The 26,481-nt window shown below is 42.3% G+C and overlaps 1 protein-coding gene across 2 annotated transcripts; it reads right to left on the bottom strand.

Moving 5' to 3' along the window:
* Window positions 1-717: 717 nt before the first annotated feature.
* LOC149827730 (protein TIFY 4B-like) lies at window positions 718-25,865 on the bottom strand. 2 transcript variants are annotated; one of them, XM_090019572.1, is made up of 8 exons: window positions 25,621-25,854; window positions 25,258-25,451; window positions 24,920-25,098; window positions 23,742-23,823; window positions 23,482-23,623; window positions 23,061-23,118; window positions 22,238-22,446; window positions 718-889 (listed from the first exon to the last, which is right to left on the bottom strand). In XM_090019572.1, exons 1-8 carry the CDS (start codon window positions 25,736-25,738, stop codon window positions 855-857), a joined length of 1,017 nt encoding a protein of 338 aa, XP_089875698.1. In that variant the 5' UTR covers window positions 25,739-25,854; the 3' UTR covers window positions 718-854. The 2 variants fall into 2 exon arrangements, with proteins under 2 accessions (XP_089875698.1, XP_089875699.1); XM_090019573.1 differs by lacking the exon at window positions 718-889 and adding an exon at window positions 21,068-21,424 and having other exon boundaries at window positions 25,621-25,865.
* Window positions 25,866-26,481: the final 616 nt, after the last annotated feature.

Genomic DNA, 26,481 nt, shown 5'->3' with positions numbered 1-26,481 from the left:
TTTTAAAGCAGATGAAAAACTAGCTTACACATCATAATCACATGATCTGAAAGTGTTTTTTCATCAAACAAACCTCGTAGGTCATATATTATATGTAGGTTTTGATCAACCAAAGAAAAAAAACCCAAAAATAGTGAAAAATTAATATTTTTTACTAATTACACAACAACAAAAAGTAGCTATAGGGCAGTCAAAACTGTCGCTATAGCCTTGTGTAAATGCTACTGAAGCAAACAGCGGCAGTTCACTGATTAGCTGTTGTTGTTGTTGGCAACAGTGGCAGTTTTACCATCTACAATGGCAAGTACAACTACCGCTGAAGGTGCCCTGTTGCAACAGTTTCATAATTGTCGTTGTTACCCTACAGTGGCATTTACAACTGCCATTATAGGTCTTACTTGAGGTCCATTTTGAACTGCCACTAGTACCAATAGTGACAATTTAAATTGCCGTACCCTTTGATTCAACAGTGGCAGTTGCAGATTTCCACGAATAGCATAGCATCAAACAGACAGTGGCAATTAAAACTGCCACTATTTCCAACCTAATTTTTTTAAATAAATTTACTGTAAAATCAGAATAACAACAGGGGCTTACATCTGAGAATTATTTTCTCACTCAACACACACATACACAAGAGAGAGAGAGAGAGAGGTTACTACAAATTTTTTCATCTAGAACCTAATTCAGGTTAAAATAAGCACATACATGCCATTTGCAGGCCTAAATGTTCGATGACTATATAACATAATTGATAAAAAATTTCATCTTTGGTAAAAAATCCCTTTAAAATGCTGCGTATTTTAGGGTCAGATGGTGAACACATTATGGCAGCTTTCTCATAAAGAATTTGCTCAATATGTGGTAGAAACGGGCCACCAATCACTATCTGATCATCAAACATCAAGAGATCAGGATAAAAATGTTAAGCACAAAAAAAAAAGAGTACTCTAAGAATCAATTAAGTGTTATAATCAAAATTTCAGTGGAAGGAAAAAAATAAATTCGGTAACCTGAATGTTTATAATATATTTTTCATCAAAAACACAACAATTGGCATTACATAGAATCACCTAAAGTTACCTACACAAATGAAATATTTAATCCAAGCGGTAAAAAGTATGGACAATATGTGTAGACAGGTCCAAATGCTTACTTCATATACACCACATGGAGTCATGGACTAATGATTAGGGATGACAGTGGACCGAGGGAAATGGGACCCACCCCACCTCGCCCCAAACATGCTCATATGGGTAAAACTCAGGGTCCTCAAGTAGAAACCGGTCTAAAAACATTCTGAACCGGTCTAAAACCGCCCCGAACCGGTCATCTAAGGGTCCGAACCGGTTCTAAACCTTATAAACCGATACTTAATATGAACAAAAGTTCATAAAGCCCTATAACCGTATGTCAAAATCCCTGTATTTCTTTATATTTATGAAAACAGGGTTTCAGTATCTCGGAACCGGTGAAAAACTGGAAAGAACCTGTCAAAAACGACTCTGAACCGGTTCCAGAAAGGGTTGGATCAGGTTCCTGATCCGATTCAGTCTTAATAGTGTTCGGATCTTGCTTCCATGGATCTGACTCGGTTTAAATGGGATCTGGGTCTAACCCGACCCATACTTGATACAGGTCGGACCCGACCCGAACAGAATCCGGGTTAGACCCGGTCCGAAACAGACCCGGGTTAGACCCAGTCTGAAACAAACCCGGGTTAGACCCGGTCCAAAACGGACCCGAGTTAGACCTGGTCCGAAACAGACCCGGTCCAAAACGGACTCGGGTTAGACCCGGTCCGAAACAGATCCGGGTCGGACCTGGTCCAAAACGGACCCCGGGTTCGACCCGGTCCAAAACGGACCCCGGGTTCGACCCGGTCCAAAACGGACCCCGGGTTCGACCCGGTCCTTAAATGGACCCCGGGTTCGACCCGACTCTTAATGGGTCTGGATCAAACCCATTTCAAAAACGGATCCGAATCGGACCCTGCCCAAACGAAGACCCGATTCTTTTCAGATCAGACCCAGACCCGATGCTATATGGGTCCGGGTCAGATCCAAAAATTAATCGCAGTCCCGATCCACCCAAAATGGGTTTGGATCGGGTTTTTCACTCGGGACCCGATCTGGTCCCCTGATAAAAATTAAACAGAAACCCGATGGGTTTTTGTTTGTATTTTCAGGGAAACCGAAAAGAGTTTCCGCCCTTTTTTGGTTCCACGGCGACCCACGTCGTCGTAACGGCGATTGACGCCGGTTGCCGACAACCTGCGTCACCCCACAATGACGTCGATCCAGCGACAGCCCCCCCTCCGTCAAAAGACGTCGCCCCACGGTGACGCTTCGCAGTTTCGCCGTCCAATGGCAGAAGACCGGCATTGCCTGCCAGTCCGGTGACAGCCCCGACGATGTTAGCAAGGTTGCAGCCGACCAATGGCTGCACTTGCCGGCAAAACGCCCCACGTCAAAAACACCTCGACGAAACCAGCCCCCTTCCGGCGACAAGTAAGGGTTTACAAATTGTTTTTTTTTTATTGTCGCCGGTTTACAGGCTACTCCCACAATAAGGTGGGGCTATCTTTGGCGCCGACAAGACCGCCGTTGTCACCTGCAGCTCTCTAGCGAAAGCCCCCCGCCCGATGGCTGAAATGGAAAATAGAGAAGAAAGGGGTTTTTCAAACCCTTTTCGCCATCTGTCGGCCATATTATCAGGCGACGACTCCACCGACGCCCAAATCGCTGAAACGACCTACACGGCCACACACAGCGGAAATGCATGGCACATAGTGGGCCCATAACCCAATGTTGGCGAAACCCTGTAAAATCAGCAATGAACAGGGAGCGTACCTGAATTCGCCATAGTACGTGTAGGAAGTTCGGCGTTCTCCTCAGCCGGTCGACACCCACAATGAGCCTAGGCCTTAGGTCGGCGGTGAGCTGGACGTTTCCGCAGCGTTCGAATGCGGAACAATATTTTGGCAGGAAAATGCTACGAACACTCGTCATCTTCGCAGCCTCCTAACCCTTTATATAATGGGAGAATTAGGCAGTTACGTGAATGTGGTCTCTCCACATTCACGTAACTCTCACCCACTAACCCCATTATTTGGCCACTAATGTGACCCACTAATAGCTGTCAAACCGGGTCACACTGTGGGTTGAACCCTTAACCCATAATGTCCAACAGATAAATTTAAAGAAGATTCCAAAAGAAGCTAGAAAATCAATCCTAATGTAACGTGTGATAAGGATAAACCCATTGGAGAGTTAGTTCACATAAACACATTAAAGAACCTCTCATCTCAAGAAACTGAAGAGATAGAGAGAGAGAGAGAGAGAGAGAGTTGGAACCGTGGATGTAAGCCTAACCAGCTGAACCACGTTAAATCATGCCTTTGTGAGTGTCGTATTCTTTCATGGTATTAGAGTTGCAGTTCTACTATCTTCCGTGATGTATTTCATCCTTGGGGCTTACTGCATCAAACCCTACAACTCGCCTTGCACCACTATGTCGACCAGCTCAAATAGTATGGCATGTTCATTCCGTAATCTTCCTGCTCCAACAAATCTACAATATTTTCTGTCTGTGGAACTATCCTTTGACAGCTATCTTCTATGAGAATTCCAGTTTATCCCAATTTTGAATAGTTATAACCTCATGGGCTATGTGGATGGGTCTAACCCATGCCCAAGTGATTTTTTCCTGCTGAACAAGGGAATGATGTGGACCGAAATCCAACTTTTTCTGAATGGTAGAGAATTGACTAACTTCTTCTAAAAGGGATTCTATCATAATTGACGAAAAAGGTACATAGGCAGGTTGTTGGACTAAAAACATTACTCAGTGTGCGGTCATCATTGAAAAACATGTATGTAGCTCACGCATGAGCCCAAATACAACAGTTGAAATCTCAACTTCACAATCTGAGAAAGGATTAAGACCCTATAACCCACTATTTCAATAAACCACAAGCTATTTCACATCAACTGACCATGGCTTCCAAGCCTGTTGATGATGATGATATCATAATAAGTAGACTTGTTGGGCTTCCTATGAATGAATATAATTCTTTCAAAACCTTCCTAAATACCAAAGAGACTCCCATTACACTTGAGTCTCTCTTTAACATGTTGCTAGTTCAAAAATCCCATCTTCAAGATCTCATGGATCGAACCCTGAGAATCCAATAGCCAATGTGGCACTCAAGCATCCCAGTCAAAATCCGAACTATAGTGGCAATCAATATTTTGGAAATAAAAAAGGGACTTAAAACCGATTTTCTAATAGAAGAAGTAATGCTCGTTTCCACGATAGGAACAACCGGAACCAAAATTTCAATCAGTAGGGAACGGGTACCACATCTGGTGGTATTATCTGTCATGCCTGTGGAAACCAGGGTCATATGGCAGCCAACTACCGTACCACCTATCAAGTTTGTCAGAAGCAGCAGGGGCATGGTGCCCTTTAATGCAATGTGTATCGCTTTAACAAGAACACATCAGGAGCACCTGAAGCCTTCAACGTTGCCAATATTCATCGGATCGATGATGATGGAGGATGGTATCCTGATTCAAGAGCTACACACCATGTTACCTTAACAACCTGAATACTCAATCCGAATATCAAGGGAGCGACTTTGTAAAGATCAATAATGGCACATGTTTGAGAATTCATAGAGTTGAAAATTTTGTTTTTAGTTCTTTAAGTTATAATTTGTATATGAATAATATCCTATATGTGTCGACTATCACACAAAACTTACTCTCAGTTCAAAGGTTTTCTCAAAATAATGATGCGGTTTTTCAATTCTTACCTGACCGATGTATTGTGAAGGCTAGCAAAATGGGAAAAGCCATTTTGGAATGATCAAAGTAAATCTAAATAAAGTGAAGACGTGTGTGTGGGTGAAAAGGCTTCTATTCATCAATGACATGAGCATTTGGGACACCCGTCATTTAAGATTGTCAGACATGTCCTTAGTAAATATGGTTTGCCATTTTTTATAAGCTTTCTAATAATATATCCAAGTCATGCCAACAAGGTAAGTCATTCTCTACCATTTGAGGCATCAACTCACAAAATAGTTGGACCTTCTAGAACGGGCAAAGATGATTGGTGTCAAACCCATTTCTACACCTATTGCTATTACTGATCGGTTGTCTTCTCATGATGGCAAGCTTCTTTCATATCCCACTCCATATCGGCGGTTGGTTGGGGCTTTACAATACCTCACTCTCACACAACTTGATTTGGCCTTATCTGTCAATAAGATCTGCCAATTCATGCATGCTTCAATCGTTAAATCATTGGACTGTTGTTAAGTGTATCTTGCGCTATGTCAAGCATGTAGAGAAATTAAGATAACAAAAAAATATGCGAAAGTAATATAGGATCTAACAAAGGCACAATCAAATCACAACACAAGGGTTTACGTGGTTCGGCAACACGATCTACATCCACGGGGCACGGAGAGAATAATCCACTATAATGAAAGTAGAGAGTACAATGTAGAGAGTACAACGTCCAATAGCTTGCCCAAAGTTAAAGATAATAACAAAGAAATCACAGGAAGAAATGAATACAAGATTACCTCTCGGGTGCACAACCAGAGTCAAAGCCCACACCACAACCAACAACTCTCTCTGATGATCAATGCGTGGTGACAAACATTTTTCTTTCCTTTTCTTTTTCTACTCTCTCTCTCTCACTTCTTTTCTCTCTGCACACTGCACACTGCCACTCTACTCTTCTCCTTCCAACACACAGCCTCTGCACCCCTATTTATAGATGACATAGAGTCTTCTAGATACGAACCTTCTAGAAGTGAGCCTTTTGGACTCATTCCAGAAACCGAAGGGGTTTTAACCCTTCAACTTCCTGCATTAATGGGAGTTAGGTGGTTATTCCACTTTCACACATCATTAATAAGGGGATAGGCTGACCCTTCAACTTCTCCTGCATTAATGAGAAGTGGGTGGCTATTCCACTTCCCCACACCATTAACTAGGAATAGGGCTGGACCCAACAATCTCCCCCTCCAGCCCAAGGGGATACTCCAATTCAACTAATCAACTGAAGTTCATGTCGGCCAATTGCCGACATGTATTTTGTTTCTCCATCGATAAGGCCTTTGTCAGCATATTCGCACCATTATCATTTGTGGAGATCTTTGCAAGATGAAGCAAATTTTTCTCAAACACATCTCGGATCCAATGGTACCTGATATTTATATGCTTTGACATTGAGTGAAAACTCGGATTCTTGGCGAGATGAATGACACTCTGACTGTCGCAGTACACCAAGTACTTGTATTGCTCAAAACTCAACTCCATCAAGAATTTTTTTCATCCACAACATCTCTTTACAAGCTTTTGTAAGAGCAATGTATTCTGCCTCAGTAGTAGAAAAAACAATACACCTTTGCAATTTTGACTGCCATGACACAACTCCCCCTGCAAAAGTGAGTACAAAACCATATGTGGACTTCCTCGTATCAATATCTCCAGCCATATCTGCATCTGTGTAACCTGTCAAGACAGGTGATCCACCACCAAAGCTTAAACAAACTTTGGAGCTCCCTTTGAGATATCTAAAGATCCACTTTACTGCTGCCCAATGCTCTTTTTGTGGATTTGCAAGGAATCTACTAGCAACACCTACTGCATATGCGATGTCTGATCTCGTACATACCATCGCATACATCAAGCTTCCGACTGCTGAAGCATAAGGAACTTTCTTCATTTTCTCCTTCTCCTCGTCACTTGATGAACTCTGCTCCGAGTTCAGCTTAAAGTGACCTGCAAAAAGAGAACCAACTAGCTTTGCATTGTTCATACTAAACCTGTCCAACACCTTTTCGATGTATTTCTCCTGTGATAACCATATCTTCTTGGTTTTTCTATCATGAGAGATCTGCATGCCCAATATTTTCTTTGCTGGCCTCATATCCTTCATTGCAAAGGTCTTACTCAGTTCCTTCTTAAGCCTGTCAATTATAGACATATCTTTTCCAAGGATAAGCATATCATTAACATATAACAACAGAATAATAAAAGTCTCACCGAACCATTTTATGTAGACACAATGATCTGCAGTCAATCTATTGTATCCATTTTCAACCATAAATGAATCAAATTTCTTGTACCACTGTCTTGGAGCTTGCTTCAGCCCATACAAGCTCTTTTTCAACCTGCATACAAGATTTTCTTTACCTTTGACTTTAAAGCCTTCTGGTTGCTCCATGTATATATCCTCCTCCAAATCACCATGAAGGAAAGCAATCTTCACATCTAGTTGCTCAATCTCCAAGTCCAGGCTAGCAGCAATACCTAGAGCAACACAAATAGAATACATTTTAACAACAGGAGAGAAAATCTCTTCAAAGTCAATACCTTGCTTTTGACCAAAGCCTTTCACAACCAATCTAGCTTTGTACTTTGGTTGAGAACATTGTTCTTGAGTCTTCAACCTGAAAACCCGCTTGTTCTTCAAGGTCTTTCTGCCTTCTAGTAGTTTCACCAAATCATAAGTGGTTCTTCTGCAATGCATCCATCTCATCGTGCATATCTATTAGTCATTGATCTTTCTGATCACACTCTTGTGCTTCTTGGTAACTCTCTGGTTCACCTGCATCAGTAAGCATCACATACTCATGTGGAGAATACCTTCTAGAAGGTTGTGACTCTCTGGAAGATCTTCTCAATTGAGGTTCTGGAAGAGGTTGTTCTCTAACTTCTTCCTGCTCAACATGGCCTGCGGGTAAATCAACATCCGCCTCTGCATCATCTTTCTGCACTGTTCTTCCTTCAACTTGTGCCACTGGAGGAGTAACTGGATCTAAGTGGATAGATCCACCTGCAGAAGTCTGAATTGACACATCTTTCTTGATATCTTCAAGTGTCTGGTCTACAAAGAATACCACGTCTTTGGATCTGAATACCTTCTGCTTCTCTGGATCCCATAGCCTGCAGCCGAATTCGACATCACCATATCCCAGAAAAATGCATTGCCTTGTCTTATCATCAAGCTTGGACCTCTCCTCATTGGGGATATATGCAAATGCCCTGCATCCAAATACCCTCAGGTGCTTGTGAGACACATTCTTTTCTAACCATACCCTATCTACAACATCATTTGCTAAGGCATGAGCAGGAGATAAGTTGATCACATCAACTGTTGTCCTTAAGGCCTCGCCCTAGAATTTCTTTAGCAGCTTGGGCTGTGCAAGCATACACATGATTCTTTCTGCAATTGTACGATTCATCCTTTCTGCAATTGCATTGTGTTGTGGGGTACCTGGAACTGTCAACTCATGACGAATTTCATGAATTTTACAATATTCATGGAATGGACCTATGTACTCGCCACCATTATCTGACCTGATGCATTTCAGTTGTTTTCTTGTTTCTCTCTCAACCATAGCATGGAATTGCTTGAATACATCAAGAACCTGATCCTTGGTTTTCAGAGGGTATGCCCAAACCTTCCTGGAGAAGTCATCTATAAAAGTAACAAAATAAAGTGCACCACTGAAAGTTTTCACATCAGTAAAACCATTAACAGTTTTTGTTCTCAGAGGACCACAAACATCAGTATAAACTCGCTCCAGAATGTGAGATTTTCTATGAAAGGCATTTCTAACAAAGGATACTCTATGTTGCTTACCAGCTAAGCAATGAACACACGGGTTTAGACGTGTACCTTTTAACTCTGAGAGTTGCTCCTTCTTAGCAAGAATCTATAAGCCCTTCTCACTCATGTGGCCTAATCGACTGTGCCACAAATCAATAGAATAGTCCTCAGTTGTATTCAACTGTCCCTTGCATACCTTGTCTTGCATCTTGTAAAGAGTACAACATCTCTTTCCTCTGGCCTGAACCAATGACCCGTTGCTGAGTTTCCACTGTCCTTGGCTAAAAACACTGCTTCTGCCATCTTCATCAAGCTTTCCTACTGAAAGCAAATTCAACCTCAAGTTTGGAACATGTCTGACATTCTTTAGCACCAACATGTACCCAAGACTGGTATGGAGATGAATATCTCCAATACCTATAATTTCTGACGTTCCTGTGTTTCCCATTCGGACAACACCAACATTATCGATCCTGTATGTACTGAAATATTCTCTCTGTGGTGTGGCATGGTACGAGGCTCCTGTGTCTATGACCCAATCTGTATCCTGACATACACAGATACATGGATCATTAGTAGTAGACAAAATCACAAGTTCACCTTCAACTGTGGCTGTGGCATCTTCTTTGGTTTCTAATGATTCTGTCTCTTTCCATTTTTTCTGATTTTTCTTTGGCTCTTTGTACTGATTCTGGAAGTGCCCTTTCTTTCCACAATTGTAGCAAGTGATGTCCTTCTTTGATCTGGACTTGCTCCTATATTTGCGGTAATTTTTCTTGTCCTTTGACCGACCCCTGCCTTTGGATGAACTCATCATCAATCTTTCACCAGAATCCTCATTCGATGATGGTCTTCTCTTAATTTCATTGGAAATGAGCGTATCTGTGACCTCTTCCATATCCAATGTTTCTTTTTCATAAATTATGGTTGTCATAAGATGCTCATAAGATGGTGACAATGAGGTTAGTAACAACAAAGCTTTATCCTCATCTTCAAGTTTAACATCTAGACTAAACAGACCAGCAATAATCTTATTAAACACACTAAGATGGTCAAGAATGGAAGTACCTTCCTTCATACGAAGACTATAAAGTTGTTTCTTGAGGTGTAACTTGTTGGACAAGTTCTTGGTCATGTAGAGGCTCTCTAGTCGCAACCACAATCTCGCTGTTGTCATCTCTTCCATCACGTTACACATGACTTTATCTGATAGACACAACTCAATCACACCAACAGCCATTAAGTCAAGATCATCTCATTCATCATCAATCATGCTTTCTGGCTTATTCGCCTTTCCGACAAGAGCCTTGTGCAACCCTTGTTGTGCAAGTAGAGCTTTCACCCTTCTTTGCCATAAGGAAAAGTTTCATTTGCCATCAAATCTCTCAACCTCAAACTTAGAGCTAACTGACTTAGAAGACATGATTTTCCACGAACCTACTCTGATACCACTTGTAGAGAAATTAAGATAACAAAAAATATGCGGAAGTAATATAGGATCTAACAAAGACACAATCAAATCACAACATAAGGGTTTACGTAGTTCGGTCAACACGACCTACATCCACGGGGCACGGAGAGAATAATCCACTATAATGAAAGTAGAGAGTACAACGTCCAATAACTTGCCCAAAGTTAAAGATAATAACAAAGAAATCACAGAAAGAAATGAATAGAAGATTACCTCTCGGGTGCACAACCAGAGTCAAAGCCCACACCACAACCAACACCTCTCTCTGAGGATCAATGCGTGGTGACAAACCTTCTTCTTTCCTTTTATTTTTCTACTCTCTCTCTCACTTCTTCTCTCTCTGCACATTGCCACTCTACTCTTCTCCTTCCAGCACACAGCCTCTGCACCCCTATTTATAGATGACATAGAGTCTTCTAGATATGAACCTTCTAGAAGTGAGCCTTCTGGACTCATTCCAGAAACCGAAGGGGTTTTAACCCTTCAACTTCCTGCATTAATGGGAGTTAGGTGGCTATTCCACTTCTCCACATCATTAATGAGGGGATAGAGCTGACCCTTCAACTTCTCCTGCATTAATGAGAAGTGGGTGGCTATTCCACTTCCCCACACCATTAATTAGGAATAGGGCTGGACCCAACAAAGCACACCCTACATCTTGGTCTCTTCATTGCCTTCTCTCCATCGTTAGCCATCACTGCTTATACCAATGCTGATCGGGTCGACAACATTGATAACCAAAAGTCCACTGGGGTATGTTGTGTTTCTAGGCAAGTCTCTTGTATCCTGGTCTGCCCGCAAATAGACTATTGTGTCTCAATCCAGTACCGAGGCCGAATATCAGGGCCTTGACAATGTTGCAGCTAAAGTTCTTTCTCTAACTTGTTGACATAACTTTGTATTCCTCTGCCTTCTCCTCAATCCTATGTGACAATATTGTTGCCAATTATTTGGCAGCTAATCTTGTGTTCCATAACCACACCAAACATATAGAGCTTGATGTTCATTTTGTTAGTAATCATATTCACAAGAAGCATTTTCAGGTAGGGTATGTCTCCTCTATGGATCGAATTGAGGATATCCTACCGAAGATTCTGTCATCCCCTCAGCCTCCTAAGAAGCAAGATCAATGTCCTACCCTAGTTGTTGAACTTGAGGGGGATGTTAAGGATAACTCAACTGTGGCCATATCATCACCTGTGGGACCCACTATGACAGCTCAACAGGAAGGTTCCAGAACGTATAAGGCAAATGAGGTTCACGATAAGTCTAAAGAAGATTTCATAACAAGCTAGAAATTCAATCCTGATGTATCATGTGATGAGAATAAACTCATTGGGGGAGTTAGTTAACGTGGTAGAACTCCAACACAGGTTGAAGAGTCCATTTCTTGTAAACTCTTGTAAATACATAAACACATTAAGGAACGTCTCGTCTCAAGAAACCGAAGAGAGATAGAGACAGTTGAAACCGTCGATGTAAGCCTAACCAGCTAAACCACATTAAATCATGTTTTTGTGTGGTGTGCCTTTGTGAATGTCCTATTCTTTTAGGGAAGATCTAGTCTTTGAAGAAACAAATCAAAAGGCTAGTTACATCAATCTACTTTCATAGTGCGAAGCTCATAAGAGAGAGCCAAAAGGGCATGCGATTGTGTAAACTTCCTACCAAGTTGAGGTGTCAAGGCTGGTGATAGAGATAATATTATCCTGAGAGCTTGACAGAGAAGAGTGAGAATACTCTCGTTTGCATGAATCAAACCACCAAATGTTAGATCTAATAGTACAGATGCGGGGCAGGTTATATGTGCACCCCAAGAACACGAACTGTAGCTAACCAAATGTTAGCTACAGTGCATGTTTGGGGTCCTGATTGCGAAGCAGGTTATATGTTCCCCCCCCCCCCCCCCCCCCCCCGAACAGGGCAGTTAGCTACATCTCATGATCGAGGGTCCCAAAGAGCACCACGTATGTAAGCATGTGCGTCTCGTATCCCCATGTTTGTCACCATTAATTAGCGTTGGAGTTTGATGCGATTGCAAAGACTTAAGTACCCTCTCCTCCATTGGTGCAAAAAAAAATGACGGTTCTTGAAAAGGAGTGGTTGTAAAGACTTAAGTGCCCCGAAGATGATTATTTAAGACCCAGTCTCTGCACTGCAGGATTATCCGAGAAAAAAATCTCCCCTGGAGGAGGCCATGAACATCAACCCTCTTACTCTCTCTCTCTCCCTTCTATTTCTGCTTCTGTGCACATCCATTAGAAGATCATACATTGCTCCATCAAGCACCGACTGACCTGCACATTGACTGTTGTGGAGCCTGATTCAAAGTTTTTACCCTTACAGGAGGAGGGTTTGGGGGCTCATCCCAGCGTGGGTAGCATCATTCAACTCTCACTCTCTCTCTCTCTCTCTCCTTTCTATTTCTGCTTCTGTGCACATCCATTAGAAGATCATACATTGCTCCATCAAGCACCGACTGACCTGCACATTTACTGTTGTGGAGCCTGATTCAAAGTTTTTACCCTTACAGGAGGAGGGTCTGGGGGCTCCTCCCAGCGTGGGTAGCATCATTCAACTTGAAGAGTTGTGGGGTCTGAGAGCTCCTCCCAGTGTAGGTAGCATCATTCAACTTGAAGAGTTATGGAGTCTGATTCAAAGCTTTTACCCTTACAGAAGGGGGGTCTGAGGGCTCCTCCCAGCGTGTTCATGGCCTTTTTCCCTTACAGAAGGGGGGATTTACATTTCGTAGAACACCCGTCACCGGAATGAGATGAACACCCGTCACCGGAACGACGGCTCCGCTGAGACCTCCTCGCTAGGGAGAGGAAGACGACGTGGTGGAGCTTCTGCTGGCCATCCTCAGCGCGACTGCATCGACTGGGTTGCTGTCGAGGAGGAGGGCGAGAACGGTGACTCTTAGCTTGGGCAATCTTTCTTTTGATGATTGTGGTTATAATGTATCGTTGAAGTTAAAATGGGAAATGAAATGACAATAGAAATTGTTGAAAATTTACAGAAATAAACTAGACTCAATAACGAAGACAACACTTTTTACGGATTTGGAATATGACCTCCGGTTAGGGAGATATGGATCTGACAAATTGGTCCTAATTTGCGGAAGACACTACAAATCGCTATAGCGATTTGCGGAAGACACGGCTCTGACAAGTTGGTCCTAATTTGCGGAAGACACTACAAATCGCTATAGCGATTTGCGGAAGACACGGCTCTGACAAGTTGGTCCTAATTTGCGGAAGACACTACAAATCGCTATAGCGATTTGTGAATCGCTATAGCGATTTGCGAAAGACACTACAAATCGCTATAGCGATTTGCGAATTGCTATAGCGATTTGCGGAAGACACTACAAATCGCTATAGCGATTTACGGAAGACACTACAAATCACTATAGTGTTTCGCGATTTACGGAAGACACAACAAATACTACAAATTGTTGTAGGAAAGCCCGATAATACTACAAATCATTGTTGGAAGGCCCAAAAAAAAATTATGAGAAGAATAGCCCCCGGACCCCCCTCCTGTAAGGGCAAAAACTCTAAATCAGGCCTTCTCCAGGAAGAACTCTTTGTTTCCCTTTATTTCTTCTCTAGAGAGAGAAAGGGTTTTACAATGTTTTACGGAGAAAGAAGAAGAAGACATGTTTGTCCTTTTTTTGAACAAAAAAAGAAGAAGACTTTGAAGAGTCAACATCATCCTCGACTTTCTGGATGGAGGACATGTTTGTCCTTTTTTTAACTATTTGTTTTTTCTTTTTTGAATAAAAGGCATTTTTGTCATTTTTTCAAACTATCACTTTATGAGAAGAATAGCAATAAAGGGTACTTAAGTCTTTGCAACAACACCAGAGTCCGATGCAAAGTTATGTCAACATACACGGGAATACGAGCCCCATGTGCATGAATACGTGGCGCTCATTCGATCCCCCGAACACGGACGTGGGATTCAGTGAATCATCGGGGGCGAACATACACAACCCTCTCGATTGCGAAGCAGGTTATATGTTCCCCCCCCCCCCCGAACAGGGCAGTTAGCTACATCTCATGATCGGGGTCCCAAAGAGCACCACGTATGTAAGCATGTGCGTCTCGTATCCCCATGTTTGCACCACGTATGTAAGCATGTGCGTCTCTCTCCTGATTGAGCACCGTGCGGTGCTCAGTCGGGTGTACGGTGGTGCCGTACACCAGACTACACCACCTCCGAACATGCACTGTAGCTACAGTGCATGTTTGGGGGAGAACACGCAACACCCTCTCTGATGTGTTCAGAATGAACTAATTTATTACGTTTGTACTCGTGAAGAAAAGAATTGTTTAAAAAATTGCACATGTAAGTGGTGAGTAAAGTACGCGATCTAAAGGTTTGTTTTTTACTTATGGAGATTAGATCTGGGAGTAGATCTATGTACAACAAGTGCTATTGAAAGCACAAAACTATGGAGTATAAATCACATTCTTTTTGTATTTAATTTATTTTTATTTTTTTGTAAATTGAACCTTACTGATGTGATCTACATAGTTTATTTAGTAGAAAATGAGTTTTGAAACACGTGAAAGTAACATGCAAGCAGATTTTTTAAGGGCTTCAAATTAACATCTCACAATGCACTAAAATTTCACGACTCATTTTTTAGAACAAAATAACATGATCCAAGGTTTGTTCCTCATCAAAGAAACTATGTTCAATACAACATGTATCAATGATTTTAAGCTCAATAATATTAACCCATATGTATTGTATGGCGCCCCCATCACCAGCTTGACAAAGACCTGATCATGCGTCACTACGAGAGAGAGAGTGAGAGAGAGAGATTCTATTTGCTAGTCGTTTGTAGGTACATATTTCTCTCTTTTTTATTTATTTTATTTCTTATTTTTTCATGAAACTAACTTTATATATGGGATCAACGTGTTTTTCTTAGCCAGAATAGACTCTTAGATCATCCGATTATAACATGCCCCTAGGTTTCAATAAGACTTTAAAAGTCAATGACCTACAATGTGCTACATTTTATAAATTCATAAAATCCTTTTTTTTATCAAAAAAAACATAATTCAAAAGTTGATCCCTACTATTTTAAATATGCTGAATTGAGGTCTGATTGGACTAAAACCACCTGCGCCATGATGATCCAAAGGCATTTGTACATATAAAGGTTTGTAGCAAAGACAAAGGGGTTTCAACACTGAAAATTTGGTGGAATTGTTTCCATGTCATGCTTTCCTCGAGAACTATGCATATAAATGCTTTCCTAAAAGATGTGCAAGTTTCAAAAAAAAAAAAAGGTTTTACCATCTATATAGTTCAATTTTTTTTTTTTGAAAGCCATGCTAGGGTTAGTCAGACCCCCCCACCAGTTACTATTCAATCGTTCAACTGGGGATTTGAACCTGCAATGTCCCACCACAGGAAGACGTGCACTGACAGCTCCTACCAACCACGCGGAGCCCTGTTTAAAAAGAACCATTTTAAATGGGTTTTACCATCTATGGTTCAATTCGCACCAGTGTTTATCCTCCATCATGGTCATCAAAAACCAAAAAACAAATCATTCAAATGGAGCATAACCAAGTTCATGAACTCAAACATTTTTAGTACTATATATTACCTATAATATTAGAGGAATCCATGAACTTGGACGACAGACCCTAGATGGGAGGCTAGACGAGTACTTGGTCCCATGCAACATCCAAGGGCTTGGCTTGGCAAGCAGATATCCCTTTTACATAATTCTCAATGTGATCAAAATTCATGAAGTCCATTGTGTTTCCACTAGGTTTTGGACTTGATCTCACCCATGGGTCTGTTAAAAATTCAGTCCTATTGGTTCTAATCAATTTGGATCTTCTGTTCAAATTGGGTTTGTTTGACCCACTTACACCCCTGGTTTCCACCAGTACGTATTGAAATTTTTGGAACACCAGTTTTGTGTTTGACTTGCCGTCTGCCGAGCCTATTTCATGAGTTCTAAATGAGCTCTTTATAAGAGGAACACAAGGCGAGTCACAAGCGTTTCCCAGCCCTGGTGAATGGTAGTTCTCTTGTTACCTCACTATCATCTTATGTTATATGTCAAACAAAATATACTCAAATAGAATGCAAATATACCCTTGTTTGTTTTTCATTTTGTGTTATAAAACTATGGGGGTTAAGGCAAGCCCAACCCTACTCAGCATCCAAACTTTTGCAAGTGGATGGAGGCAAGTTGTCAGTATAGGTATTGTCCCTTAATTGTTTGGCCTGCTATTCAGGTGAATCGGCCTGTACCCATTCTCAATTGAATCACTAAAAAATATTTTGTGTCAATCAGAACTTGACACATGTTAAAACCATTAAAATAATAGTAAAAAAATTGATTTTATACATTTTTTATATTTATTAAAAAATAACCGATTCAGGTTAGTATCAATTCGATTTTCTGTATGGGCCGATTCGGGTAGATACTGACAACATTGGATGGGATTTCAAAACCAAGACATCCTATCAAGGCCTGCAAATCTTGGGCAGGCTCATCCACTTTGTAAAAGAGGAAGTGCCTTTTTTTCTCAAAAGAAGAAGATAACATTATTAAAACTCAACCCTTTCCAAGAAGAAGGTACCATTTGATTGTGATAGGAGAAAACACTGGACAATTCCTTGTTCTTTATTGAAGCCACTCCAATATTGAAGAAATGACACCACTAAGCTGGAGAATCTTTAAGCTGAACTGGGATGGACTTGAGAAACATTTGTTTGGGTGGACTCTGACCAATGTCCTTGCCAATCATATAGGTCATAGTAGCTTTCAAGCTTCATGGACCATGGGTCGAATCTTGCCTCCTAAAAAAATTACATGTGTATTTTTTTTGTAATAAATGCTATCAGCTAGGTTCAAGCTGAGCCTTACTTGAACTTGCTCAAGTTTGTCTCGAGCCGAACTTGAACAAGATTGAGCTCAACTGTCTCGGCTCAAGTGTAGCCCTGTTTGAGAACTTTGCATTGGGATGGAAATATCGTTGTCACTTGATGTTGCCAAAGTGTGGTGTTGGCAGATGAAATGTCAAAAACATTTTCTTGTGAATGGCATCGAAATATGGTGTATTACCATACAGTGTTTTGGCAACACCACTGCTTTCAAATAACGGAGAATATGGAGAAACAGCAATATACAGTTCCCAAACAGCAGAGGACATTTGGGAAACAGCAATGCATCTCCTATTCAAGGATCCCAAACAGAGCCTGAGTATTCCAACTAGAAATAGGAACTAAAATTATTCCATTGCACTTGTTATTAGGAGGCATCCAGGGTGGAGCTAACATGTTAGTATGACCCAATTCCAACCCAGGTTCGCGCTTAATGGAACAAGTCCAATCAACTAATCGGGTTAGACTTACAAGATCCCGAGTGGTATATGGATCCAGGTCTGATTTATAAAATTTTCAAACCAGTGTGCGGTTAATTTGCAATCAGATCCAAGTTCTGATTAAGATTGACAGGAATCATTCCTTTGAATAAAAGATTTAAAAGAACTCATAAACACAATAGACTAACATGATCATATATTCATAATCGTAAATGTATAATGGCCCAAAGAATCTTGAATTTCCTGTTTCTCACGTCAAAAAGGCAAAAAAATCTTGGGTAAGCACCTTGTCCTTTAGGCGTGGTCCAGTCCAATTTGCATTCAACTTTTTCATTTGCCTTTATTTCCACTCAAAGCACCATCCAATGAAGTCCTTTCACAATCAATCCTTCTAAACTGCCAACAATACCATAATATCTTGCTGACCCATTGATTTCTTGATATTGTATTAATAGTTTGTGGATACAAACATACAAATGTGATATCCACAGTTTTTTGAGGGAAAATGATTGCTACACTTGTGGGTTCTAAACACATCAGTAAAAACTCCAAGTTTTTTATTATTATTATTTTAATACATCTGATCTTCCGATATATATGTTTTGCTTAGATCATGTTTTTCTGATGTGTATATTAGATTTTCTTATAGCTGAAAAATCAAAGGGCCCAGAATATGCCAAATTTTCAACCTTCAAAAATCTATACTTTTACGTTGACCACCAGTCTTGGCAGGAAGCATCAGAAGCAATATGAAGGTCAGAAAGTGACCAAAGTTCAGCTCTAGATAGAAAGAAATTTAAAAATGGAACATTCAAAGCCAACCACATGTAGCTGGTATAAGGCTTGATGGGCGAGGCAGGGAGGGGCCCCATTTTCCCCGGAGGCGCTGCCATCCCTAACAATAAGTCAGATTTGCCAAACCAGTCCAAGTCCAATCCAATGAAAAATCAAATTCCCATTTGAGTTGGGATTTTTACATTTAAATCTGAATTTATGTAAAAATCCGAGTTCAGTACCTACTCACTTTCATCTTTATCTGAATCCAACTTGGAATCCAATTGCCTAAGGTTCAATTAGGTCAGAGTCAGTAAAGACTGCATCGAATTGAATATGATCCATTTACATCCCTAACCTTGCAGAGGTCGCCCATGCATTTGAGCCTTTTTGCCCCATTTTTTCTGGTTGGAGAGTGGTTTGTGGCAGTCGCTCAAATTACCAAACTACAAAAATGATCAAATTGGTGCCATGGGACCAATTAAAAGCATCTTCACTTGCATTTCATAACACAGAGGATGACAAGGCATAAAAAGGGTTGAGTACAAGTGGATCCCTAAATGGATCTAACATCAAAACTAATAATTTAAGTGATCAATTACCTTAGAAGTAGGGGTGTCAACGAGTCAGATTTGGTTCGGACCCACATGGAAGCAGATTTCGACCAGATTTTCGGGTATGGTATTTGGTCCAGACCAAGGTCTAATCAGGTCCACTATAAGAAAACCCATACCCAGGAACAACATGAACCATACCCGGTAAAACTATATTTTTTATCATTTTATATTAAAAAATTGCAGGTCTTAATACCAGGGTCAGGTGTGGGTCTGGTATAAAATTTCACAAACTATACCCAGGTCCATGTATTAATCGGATCTTCAGCTTGGCCCATTGACACCGCTACTAAGAAATGGACCTACACAATCAGGTTTAAGTACAGATCCAAATGAAACATCAATAGCTGGATTAAAATCCAGGTCCAGTCTGATCAAATGGTTTCCTATTGCCCTTTTTGATTGGAAAAAGAAAAAAAAATCCCGTGCACATAGGTAAACATGTACAGATGGGATTTTCATCTAAACTAGACCTGCTAACTTTTGGAACCAAATCTGGCCCTCGATTATGGTGTGATATGGTTAGATCAAAACATTGAATCCAAGACGTAAGACATCTCGATGGTGGCAGACTGATTATGTCTGGCCTAGTCGTAGGCAGTCAGACTAATCCAGATTGAATTACGCCTTAGTCTGTTAGGTGGGCTCGGCTCACCTAGACCCATGGGCAGGATCTGTGGGTCTAAATACCTAATCCGGGTCCCCGTTCAAGTTGGCATCCAAGCCTACCAAATTTGACACCATAAGCATACTGGACCCAGAAAGGGATCCATGCGTAGACACCGTCTTGTGGGACCCACCTGATGCACCTGGGAAAAAATAGTGGCTTCCTGCATTACTTTCCCAAACACTAAACTGCACCACCTGCGTCTGCTTGAAAGTCGAAAATAAATATTACCCCTGTGAACATGGTGACATGGGGTTCACATGGGTGACATGGGGCGCAGCGCATCCCGACCGTTCATTTTCAAAACCAGGCATGGAGAACGAATCGAAAGCAGGGCCCACAAATCACATGCATATACTCTCATGTGCGACCCACAGTGAAGAGCAAAGCATTACTGATATAAATATTGCCACAATAATTCATCCCAGCATGTGATATTGGGGAAACATAACAATGATCACGTCTGATAAGGTCAGAAGAACTACCAGGCCATTTGTGATGTGATAGTACAAGCTACAAAAGATAGGGGAGACCATTCAAGTATAGGGATGGCAGACGACTTAAAACAAAAACAAAAAATAGGGGTTGAAGGAGTAAAAGGGAAAAGAAGAAATCAACAGGATCACCAACGGGGGTCTGGTAGGAGTGGCAAGTGCACGTCAACAACGTTGACGGTTCAAAACCTAATGGTATAGTTGTATAACTGGTAGGTGTTGGACTAACCCCAGCTTGCTTTAAAAAAAGAAGAAATCAACAGGATCCTAATTATCTAAAAAGAAAAGCTTGCACTTAGATATTATCAAGAAATTTAAGGAGTAATGTTGGCCGCATCCTTACTACGTAGAACTATAGAAAAGATGACATTTTGACTCACAATGCAATATCCCAACTTATCCAAGCTTTCCGGATAAGCAGGTTCATCCATCGACCCCTTCATTGTTGACGTAACCATTCACAAGGAGAACCCCAAAAACACTCTTGTTTGTGTGTGTGTGTGTGATCGCAGGCATGCGACTGAATGGGCAACTGTGGATTAAATCAATCAGGTTTGATGAACCCAACAAGATGCAATTGAATAATCTCCAGTATGACAAGGGGTTCCCAATAAAAAGAATCCCGAATGCTGCCAACCTGAATCCACACTTCTGTAGATTCATATCCTGTAAAGCTAGACGCAGTTAGGCCCGATAGAACCATCACTCGATCCAAACCAAATCTGACCCATTCACAGCAAGAGCGCTAGGGCTCTGCTTTGCGTCGAGGCTGCAAGACTTGGCTTTGAACTACAAGGAACAATTGGACCAGGAAGAATCAGATCAAAGCCAGCTGAGTCAGAAGGCCATCTCCCAAGCCAGACCCAGACTATGTTCCAAATTCACTCAATTCCGTAATACATATCACGCCGATGTCAATCGAGCTTATTTGATCGGTTACCCCGAGCCCATGAACCAACCCACCGCAACATCCACCCCATTCTCTCTTCCAAGGGAGCTTGGGATAAACTGGAAAATTTAAAGGAAAAAAAAAACGCAATAGAAAAGCAGCAAGAATGAAATACAACCCGGGGCAAACACGTAAAAACCCAAAAAGTTGAAAGGCGTTTTGGTCTCTCTCGTGATTCGCCCCTCCAAACACAGACAGCCTCAACCCTAGCAAAAGCATAAAGAAAAGAACGACCTTTCTTGCGGGTCCCACCGAAACGGCGCCCTCCCAAACAGACAAGCTTTCACGAAATCCGATACGGTATGGAAAACCGGTTTCCGATGGGGGGTGGGGCCGTACAACTCGTGCGCCCTCCCCGTTGGGGCCCACGCCCTCCGACGACATGGATCAACGCACTCTCTGAAGCCCGAGAAGACGCGTGTCAACCGCTACGTGGCTGCATCCCGTGTGTCTGCAGTACGAAAGAAAAAAAACGTCCCAAATTACCGAAATGTCCAAGCGCTTCTTCTAAATTCTAATAATAAGAAAAGAACAAAATAGAAAATGGATCGGATTTGGGATGGACCTATGACCCGAATCAGATGCATAAGTTTCGGATAGGGATTTTAAGATGGGATGCTCGATAGGATTCAGATCTGGGATCGAATTAGGGTGAAAAGTTACTTTCCGCTATATCTGCATTCAGATCCGGGTTCGGTCTGACTGTAAGTTTTGGATGAAAAGTACACGTTTTCTATTTAATTTCACTTGATCCGATATAGCACACAGAATTCGGACATCAGATCTACAACAGATAAGTATAATTCGATTGGGTTTAGTCATCATCCATCTGACCAGAGCCTATACAAGTCTACAGTCTGTACAGCCCAATACCAACGTAAATGGATCTTGCATGGTGGTGACTCACAATCCGAAACCCGAAACCTAAAACCCACAACCGTGAAGGCTATGGAAAAAGCGGATGAAACAATCACAGTTCCATACTTCCCCTCTCAGCCTAAACGGATCGAGTTGGCTCCGCTAGGATTCAAACACAATTCAGACCTACACATGGATAAGGCATCCCAGACGGAGATCCAACCCACGCCGGGTCCACTTAGTATATGCTTTTGCAGAAAGCCATAATCCAACGGGACACGCACTTGACATTACACGCCCATATCTGGATCTGCTAAGCGATCCCAACCGGATCTGGATTTGAACCAACAGGCACCGAAAATAGAAAGAAAGAAAAAGAAGGCGCTTTAGGGGAAAGAGTCCATACCGTCATCGTTGTTGAGGTCACCGGAGAAAGGTTGGCTCCGGACGGTCGCGGTTCGGGTCGGTGTGGGGGGTGCCATGGGGTTGGTGGGCGAGCACGTGTCCCCCGAACGGGATCGGAAATTCCGAACCGACTCGCGTATCTGCTGACTCAGGTACTGCTCCAGACCCGAAGTCGACTTTGGCCGCCCGCAGGAACCCTTTAGCCGTCCCCTGAAATTTGAACCCAGAAAAATGAAATTACCAACGTCCCCTTAACGATATCCAACATAACCGAGATGTCCAATTTGGGGTGGGCAACCGGCCCTGTCATGGGCCAGCTTTGAGCCATGATTTTAAGCCCAGTACCCAATCGAAATCCGGCATGTTATATAAGTGGGTCGAGCTCAGGCCCCGATCCGATGGGCATGAGTTATTTATTAAATATTTCAATAATATAAAAAATTTAAAATTAACTATTACATAATAACTTAACTTGGATATCTATTATTATTTACCTAATTATTTGCATGTGAACTTGCAATTTTTGTTGATTATTATTACTTATCTAATTAATTGAATTAATTACATGTTATTCTGGTTAACCTATAATTTCAGTGCCGCATTTATGCATTCCAAGATTGGGTCAGGCTGAACCACACCCAACCCGATTCACATTGGCCAGCGGCAGTCGCTAGCTGGGTTGGACCATCGGCTTCTCTTCACACTAGAGCTCGTTAGAAACCGAGCCGGCTCGATCAACAACTCGGTTGGCCTGGACCACAACTTTTCTGGCTGCAAAGCAAACCAGGACATCCAAAAGGAAATTAACGTCAAAGAGAAAATACCGATCCTTCCGCTTCTCCAAGAATCGCTGCACCGATTCCTTTCTAGTCTTCGAGGCATCTGCAAGAAAGCACAACACCCAATCACCAAAATACCCTTATCCCCGAAAAAAATGATGAAACCGCCCTTTATTGTTATTAGAGGGAGACGCATTTTCGTCGTTTCCATACATAACAACGGGCCAGTCATATTTGGCGCTGGCTCGGCCGAAGCGGGCCGACAGGCTGATACGAGCTAGGCCGATCCAGCCCGTTATTATACATATTATATAATAGACCTGGCCCGATTAGGCTCATGGGCCCAACGGGCGGGCCGTGAAACAGGGTTTTCCCAACAGGCCGGGACGGGCCGTTGCCCACCATAACGGGAAAGGGGTGTTTTCGTAAATTAAGAAAAAGGAAGGGGGCAAGATCGGGAACGTACCGGCTGGCGACGACAGAGGAAGGCTGGGAGGCGGAGGGGAGCGCGGCCTGGTTCCCCTGGCGCCGGCGGGGAAGACGGAGGCGTGCGGGACATGCGGCATGAAGACGGGGGGGTTTCCGGACAGCAGCAGGATCGCTCGGGCCTGAGGTGGACCACCAAGAAAAGGGCAGTGAGCCACCAAACCCACCACCGACGCTGGAAACCCAGAACGGGAAAAGGAAAAGGCATGAGTTAAAAATAAAGAGAGGTATGGGACCGACCTTCTCCGACGAGACGTCGTCGTAGACGTTAACCTTTCCCCCGTAGAAGATGGTCAACTGTGATGCGTTCTTCATTGTGCACCTGCTCACGCCAGACGTACACATTTCTTTGAGAGAGGGAGAGAGGAGGTGAAAATGTAATATATTTTCCACTGAAGGGCAAATCGTAGAAGGGTGAGTGACCAAAGTGACAGGACAGGACCACCAGAAAAGCTGAAGCAGCAAAGATAGAAAGTCGACAAACAATCACAAATATCGAGCGTTTTTCGAAAATTTTCAAAAACCGATTTAATAAAAAATGAACGATTTTTTCAAAATATCACATTTTTTAAATTATCTTGATATTATCACATTAATAACGTGATATTTTTATTTGTATACGTTTTTTTATGTTTTTCATATTTTTTACGTATTTAAAATTTAACCGTTTTGGCCCAAAGGGCCACAACTTGGTTCCGAACCTTACCAAGCAGAGCTTGGCTTCATGAACGCATTAATGATAATGAAGATGACTTGTCATTCAATCTTTCTCTCCTTTTGATGGTTGGATGAAAGCAAATTTGATTCCAAAGAATTTTTAGCACCCGAACCGAACCGTTGACCGAATGAGCCTTTCACTCTTTACTGTGAGAATGGATCGCGTTTGATTGAACCTCCAATCTCAATCATAAAATCAAGATTTTAATGAGTAATCGGAGCCCCAAAGAGGTTTTGACGTAGTGGGATGGGGCCTATGCCGCTAGAGACCCGGTTTAGGTTCAAATCCCAGGCGTCATTCCTTGCGCAAGTCGAAGCGACGCCTTCTTGGGGCACGGGGTAAGCCCATGGAGTTTTACGCTGCCAGGACAAGCCCACGGTGTTTTAGGCTGCCAGGACAGTGATCGTGCTTCTGGTCGCCGCTGGCTCACCGGACCCTCGAATTTGAGCCGAACTCTACCGGAACCAAATAGAACGTAACCGATCTCAATATGGACCGGTTCAAAGGCTCTTACCCGAACCTCAAAAGCAAGCGAGTTGTCGTCCAAAGAGCGTATCGGTGTTTATGAGACACGAAGGATACTCACGTCATAACCAAAAAGGATAAAAAGGATTAAAAAAAAAAACAGAAAAACGACCAAGAACGAACCCCGACCTCAAATTAAATAAGTTAAAAAACACAAAGGATAAAAAGGACTCACATAGGGAAATCTCCGGCGGGTTCCTGGGAGATCTGCGCGAATCCGGCGTCTCCGGATGATCTCTCCCCATCTAAATCCGCCCCCCTCGCGCAGAACACCGGCAGGCGGAGCGGCGGAGGTGCTGACGGGTGCGGCGCCACGGCCGGTACGAATCGTCTCTCCTCTCCACCGGGAGGCGACTCCAAGAACGAAACAACAAAAGAAGAAATCGACAAAAAATAAATTTAAATTTGACGGAAAAAGGAAGCGAGGAGCACAGCCTACCGTACGATCTGGATAGAAAAGATTTGCGCGAGAAAGAATTCGTAAAATAGTTGAGGGATGAAAGGAACGCTCACTTCTGAAAGGTTCACGGGATCTTCTCCGGCGACGTCCAGCGGGCGCGGTCCGCCAGATGAGCCCGGAGAGGGCTTCTTGATTAGCAGTTTCCGGCAGCCGGATTCCTCTTTCCCGGGCCACGTCTCGAAGAGGGATTTGAGCGAGAGGACCTGCTGAATTGCCTGAGACTTGTTCCAGGACGGCCGTCGCATTCCTTCACAAGAGGTAGAAGAAGAGGAAAGAAGGAAAAAGAGTGAGAAAAAGGATCGCCGGAAAACTCTCTCGATCGCCGGAGAAACAAACATGGCGATCTATTCTTCCTACTTATGACCGAAAGCCTAAGAAAGCAATAGAGAAAAAGAAGGAGAAGTGCAAAATCGGACCCTTCTCCTTAAGATATCTCCGGCAATCTTCGCGCGTGAGCTGCGAGATGTCATCCTCCGTCAGCTCCCTCAAGGGCTTGTCCAGCGGCGACCGGAATATTCCTACAGACGCCTTCATCCTCCACCACTTATCCAGGCCGATTCGCCGGATTCCTCCCTCTTTTCCAAAATTTATTTTATGTTCTACGAAGAAGTAGAGTTTCTCTCTCTTTCTCTCTGCGCTCTCGTTTTCCCGCTCGCTCTGTTGTCTTACGGCGTCACACCCCGAGTTGACACGTCGTATACCCTTTGTGTGGTCGTAAATTACTCAAATACCCCTGTATCCTTTTAAGGAAAACGTTTCCGAGCCCTCGTATTTTTTACTGGACGATTCTACCCCTACTGCTTCACCGTGTCCATTGTTTGCTGTTGGTGGTGGTCCTGTTGGAGATTACGATTGGGTAAAATATCGCGAAATTTTGAGACATTGATATAATTCCGATAAAGTATTGGTATTTTGTGAGCAACTTCCATGTATTTATGGATACAAATTACTTCTTAGGTTTTTAAGGTTTTCATTTTTTGTATTATTTATTTATGTTACACTTTTCAAAATTTAAGTTGCTGCTATTTTGTGAAATTTTTCAAAAAAAAATTTATAAATATTGAGGACTGAGATTTTAATTGGAGGTGGCACCCGCTCTCGTATCTCTTTCTTAATGAGCCTGTTCATTCTTTTCTTTTTCTGTTGGCATTGCATGATATTGAAACCAATACAATAAAAAGCATGATTTTTGAAAGGTGCTTATGACTAAGCAAAAAAATTAAAAAAGCTTGTAATTGTAAATTAGGTCGCTTCGTTTTAGTCCTTAATTTTTTTTA

This window comes from Nuphar pumila, chromosome 10, assembly GCF_984573655.1.
Source record: "Nuphar pumila chromosome 10, dmNupPumi1.hap1.1, whole genome shotgun sequence".
NCBI lineage: Eukaryota > Viridiplantae > Streptophyta > Magnoliopsida > Nymphaeales > Nymphaeaceae > Nuphar > Nuphar pumila.
This window is presented reverse-complemented; position numbering and strand designations above follow the sequence as displayed.